Source organism: Cariama cristata, unplaced genomic scaffold, assembly GCF_000690535.1.
Source record: "Cariama cristata isolate BGI_N322 unplaced genomic scaffold, ASM69053v1 scaffold7114, whole genome shotgun sequence".
In the NCBI taxonomy this organism is placed as follows: domain Eukaryota; kingdom Metazoa; phylum Chordata; class Aves; order Cariamiformes; family Cariamidae; genus Cariama; species Cariama cristata.
In genome coordinates, this window is record NW_009612275.1 from 31,596 (window position 1) to 36,709 (window position 5,114).

General features: G+C 43.3%; 1 protein-coding gene across 1 annotated transcript in view; it reads left to right on the top strand.

The window, feature by feature from the left end:
- The first annotated feature begins 2,824 nt into the window (after positions 1–2,824).
- The window catches only part of UBE2O (ubiquitin-conjugating enzyme E2O), a 28,134-nt gene continuing 25,844 nt past the window's right edge, over positions 2,825–5,114 (top strand). The window contains 1 exon segment of the mRNA XM_009698551.1: positions 2,825–2,836. Coding sequence (XP_009696853.1) covers positions 2,825–2,836 — 12 coding nt within the window.

Here is a 5,114-nt window from a genome sequence, read left to right on the forward strand (position 1 = left end):
TCTATTTGCAGTGGGTGGCTAACCAACGTAGCTGGTGGGTGGGTGTTGGTTGTCCCTTTTTGCCTGGGTAAAATGTGTGTGCAGTGATGAGTATCTTTGGTTTGCCTTATTTAACATACATAAATGTGAATTTATTTTTTAAAAAGGCAACACAAAACATGCCTTGCGTTTGAGGTGTTTAGAGGGTGTTGAGCCCAGCTTGGCATCCAGGAGTGCAGGACTAGCTGAGAGCATCTCTGGGAAACTGGCGTTTCTCATTCTTGGGGCTGTTATCAAGGCCTGTGGCTGGAACATAAAACTAGTCATGTTGATACTGACTCTCATAGAGGTAAGTATAGCAACTGAGCTGTAAGTACCTATTTAAAAAGTGCTTCTCCAATATTGAGTTCCCTCACTGCTGAGTGAGGGGGCTGACCTTCGGCTGATGATCGCATCGCTCTGGGGATAACAGATGAGAGGAGGAATGACTGAACAGTCATGTGTTCATCAACAGCGATTCTGGCTGCTTCTGGTTGGGTTTCTTCTGGGTTTTGACAGTCTTTTGTATGATGACAGACCTGCTAAGTATTTATTGCTGGCATTCTGCCTACTACTTGGCTTGCTTATCCTAGCAACTGAGGCAGGTGGGTCTGGCACATGAAGCTGAAAATAGTTGTTCTGCCTTTAAAAATCAAGAGATCTGAAAATAGGTTAAATGTAGTCCACCTGCAGAGAAAGTTTTATGCCTTGCCTTGGGAGGAATTTGTGTGATTATATCCTTCAGGAAGGATCACAAAATGGGAAAGCTACTCACTTACAACTTTTATGGTTTACCAGAGTTGACTAACACACAAATATTGCCACTGCCAGGTAGCATTGGATCGTCTTGTCAGTCTGGGTTCTTCAGGTACTGTTTAATACAGAGCAGAGCAGTACAGCTCAATGAAATGTTGAAACATAATGCATCAATTTAAACACCACGTGTCAGAGATTAAATTGCCCTAATGCATGTTGAAATGAAAGTATCGTTATACACTTGGAGCTCTGCAGCAAGAGAACTTCAGTTAAAATACCCAAACTGCTGCTCAGGCTTGAGTACTTACCGGAATGTGAATGTTGCTGCCTGGTTCTGGATGTTAAGAGGCTATCTGTATGGTACTTATTTTAAGAAATAATTTTAGAAAGCTGTATAAAAATTGCTGTCTGTCTGTGTACCCTGGTGGGATGTGGGAAGCAATGAAACCACTTCCACAATTGGAAATGGGCTGTGGGAGGCTTCAGGTTTCCCACTCCGATGGAGTTCAGACTCCAGAAGTTTGGTCTAAAAGCTTAGCTGGCTGGCTCTCTTCCTCTCTTGCTGAAACACACAATCAAGAAGGCAATAAATACTCAGGTATTTTCGGTTTGATTCCGGATCCTGTCCTTGGATTATAGATTTATATCTAATTTAGTAAAGCAGGCTGTAAGCCAGGGCGTGGGTTAGGGTGAAATGCTGACAAAGTGCAGTGGATTTTGGGCTGGGAATCAACAAGGAAAAGCAACGAACGCAGCAGTAGCAAAGAGGTGGATTCTAAAAGTGAGACGTGAAGGAAGCTCTGTCCCTGATACTGTGTTCAGATGATGCTTCCCAAAACACGTGGTGTGTAATTACTGTATTTGTAGGGCTCACAATGATGTACCAATGCAAAGATGTTCTGGACCACTGAAATGCAAATTAGACTTCTCCGTGTTCAGCAGAAGGAAATCTTAGCTGAATTACTGTGCGGCTGAGCAAGCCTGAAATTGGAGTTCAGTCTTGTGGCCTCCCTGTTAGCATGCTTAGGACGTTATCCCTCATGTAACATTTTGGTATTCGTGCATTCAGTGGCAACTGCGTGTTGTAGTTTTGAGCTTGTTGATAACACTTAATAAAATAGCTTGCAAGCAGTCTTGAGATCACTGAAACAGCTTGATGACGGACCACTTTTGGAAGGCCATCACTTGGTTAACTGACCAGTAATCACTGGAGATTCATCAAATGATACTTCCTCTTACCAGTAATGACTCCTGGTGCCCACAGCTCTGCGTGAACTAATGCAGACCATGTAATGATGGTCCAGCTGCATCTTTTGTTGTCAGCGCTTAGCTCTTTGCCAGCAAGTGCTTTAGCAGGAGCTGGAGAATGAGCAGTACTTTGACTTTATCCATGTTTTGTGTTACCTGCATGGACCTGGGAGCTAAGTGCAGCGACAGCCATTTCTTTTCCTTTTTTTTTTCCAAAGCAAGTGCTTGCTGCAGTGAATTTGACACCAATTCCCCTGCCAGCTAAGACTTCTCACTGTACAGTACCTTGCTTAAAATGTTCCAGGCCAAACAGGATTTCCACAGATATTTGGGGGTATCTTGGGTGAAAAGCGTTCAGGATGAGACACAACTGTGGTGTGATGTGCTGCTTTCCTCTGTCTTCTGTCTTCCCTGGTACATAGACTGGATGTGGGTAGGACGTGATGCGTGATGCAGACGGAGGAAGAGGAGAGGGAGACTTGAAGTGATGAAGAAGTCAGAATGCACCCTTTTTGATGTGTCTGTTGATTTAGAGCAGTCGTGGACGGATCGCCTGGTTCCTGTGTTTCAGATCTGTCAGTGGATGTTGCAAATGTGCCAAGGGGGTTAACTGTATGGAAGTGCCTCAACATCCTCTGCTGAAAGTCTTCTCAGTCCGGAGGATTGGGATGCTGTGCATTTGTATTTGTGGTGTTATTTCTGACTAAGTATCATCTGGGGTCACTAAATTCACTGTCTGTCTCTCTCTTCTTAGCTGAAGCTTGAAGATCGCTCTGTGGTCCCTCGAGATGTGGTCAGACATATGAGCTCCAGTGTAAGTGCTTTTCTCTTTGTCCCTTTTTGATTATGGTACTGCTGCATGGATTTCTAAGACTTGCCAAATTGCCTGAATGGAACTGAACGGTAATGCTTTGAGCATGTTCTATTTTTAGTGTGTTTGATAGACCTAGCTGCATCCTTTGAAAATGAAATGCTGGTAAGGCTGCCTCTCCACTGTTGCATATCTGCAAAGGTCTCCTGAGCAAGTGAGCCTGATAATGTCAGGTAATGAGACAAGAAGCTTGTCTATCCTGCCATCCTTTAAGTGTTAAATCAATCCATTCTGAGATGGTGAAGAGTGTGGACCTTCTCTCCCGAACCTAAGGAGGCTGGAGTGGAGGCAGGTGGAGTGTGGACCTTCTCTCCCGAACCTAACGAGGAGGCTGGAGTGGAGGCAGGTCACATTACTGCTCCTTGCCTTTTGGTGTGCTGTGGTAGAGAATTTAGAGGAAATATTTTCAGGGAAACCTCTCAATCTACGGTGAGCATCATCTTGTCCAGTTTCTCCCAGAAATACAGCAAATCCCAACACTGCTGAAGCATCTGACACAGCTAGGTCAACAGAAAGCAGGTTCTTAATCAGCAGCCTGTAATCGTTACTTTTACTCTTTCTGGATACTGTTTTAAGTCCTAGTCATTCCATGCTAGTTGTACAGCATTTGTGCTTGTTAGAGATGTGTGGATTTGTTTTTTGTGTAGGAAATACTGGGAACGTTGTTCCATATCAATTATCAGATGAGATGTGGTCTCTTTAGGAGCTTACCTTGCAATTTCTTGCTGTTGCTCACACCTAACCTATAACCCCGAGCCATATGGCCTGCCATGTGCACGCCTGTATCTTCTCTTGACTTGCTTCCAGCAATGTGGCTACCAAGGCTGTGATGAAGCAGGCAGCTGGCCACTAACCGCTGCAGTTGCACCACATGGTGTGCAGCCTGGTGCAGGGATGGGGAAGGCCATTCTCTGACCTGCTGTTTTGTTTTTTTAAATAAAGCCTTTTTTTGGCAATTAAAAAAAAGTAAACCCACCTCTTTTTCACAGAATGTTCCAAAGAAGAAAAGGGAGGAAAGACTTGAAGGGTAACTTGAAAAATGCTGAAACAAAGTATTTCCTTAAGAAATTTAATTGTTGTTTGAAATGGAAATTTGGAGTCACCATATCTTACTAAAACTGCAGCTTTATGAAAGTGTTTCAATCCAAAACAATTAACAGCTAGCAAATTGAAATATCAGCTGTTCGTGCTGTTGTACCTGGCACAGCTGGACTCTGTAGTATATCCATCTTGCTCAGAGGGATGCTTTGAGTCCTGCCTCTCAGCTGTTTGTTCTCCAATGCTTCTTAAAGTCATTTGAAGCTTTCAGAATAGCAAGTTGTTCTCCTCTTGCCAAACATGGGTGTGCTGCTTTTGTTTGTAATTTCCACACTCATCTGAGCAAAAGTTGGCTTCTCTGCCTCGCTGCATGTGTATTGGTAGATACATTACCTGGCAGTTGTTTTGCACACTCATTTATTGTCTGTTTGCATGTTTAAACACTGGCTTTTCCTTGACCATTTGTACTAGAGGCTGATAACTTCATTTTTTTAATTGATGGAACAGTGAGGGTACAACTCAATTTCTTCTCTCTATTCAAAAGCATAGCAAGTCTGAAGATGACTTATACTTCACCTTACCCTCAAGTATGTTTTAAAGTCAGTGGTAAATGAAACAATAAACGCCTTCTATCCCAAAGAAAACCTTCACTTGTTAATCAGATATATTCCAAAAATTACAAGAGCATTTAAAACAGAAAAATCTGCAAGTGTCAGCCTGCCAAATTCAGGATGTGGGATGGTTGCCCTGCACCAGTTGGCCTGGCAAATGCACAATGTGGAACTTACTCTGTATTCACCACACTCTCTTAGGGCTTCTTTTTAACCTTGAGCGGGAAGGACTCAAAATCCTCTCTTCCTCAAGAGAAGAGAGCTGACTCAAATTCATGTGCTGCTCATCGAGCGCTGAGTGTGGGGAAAGACTGCTTCAGGGGGTAATGCATAAAATGAGATCATTTTCTCTGAATGCGGTTGGGCCTGTAAGTCTAATCCAGCTGGATGAGAAATGGTGAAAGCGGCAGAGTTCATTTTTCCAGGTGATAGGCTAAATTGGGGGAAAGATTAGAAATAAGACTGTAATCTGTCAGACACCTGGATTTTGTTGCTTGAAAGGGTGCTGGGCTATGCTGTCCCTTTTCAATAGAGGATTACGAGGGTGCTGTAAAGATCCTCTTATTAGAAAA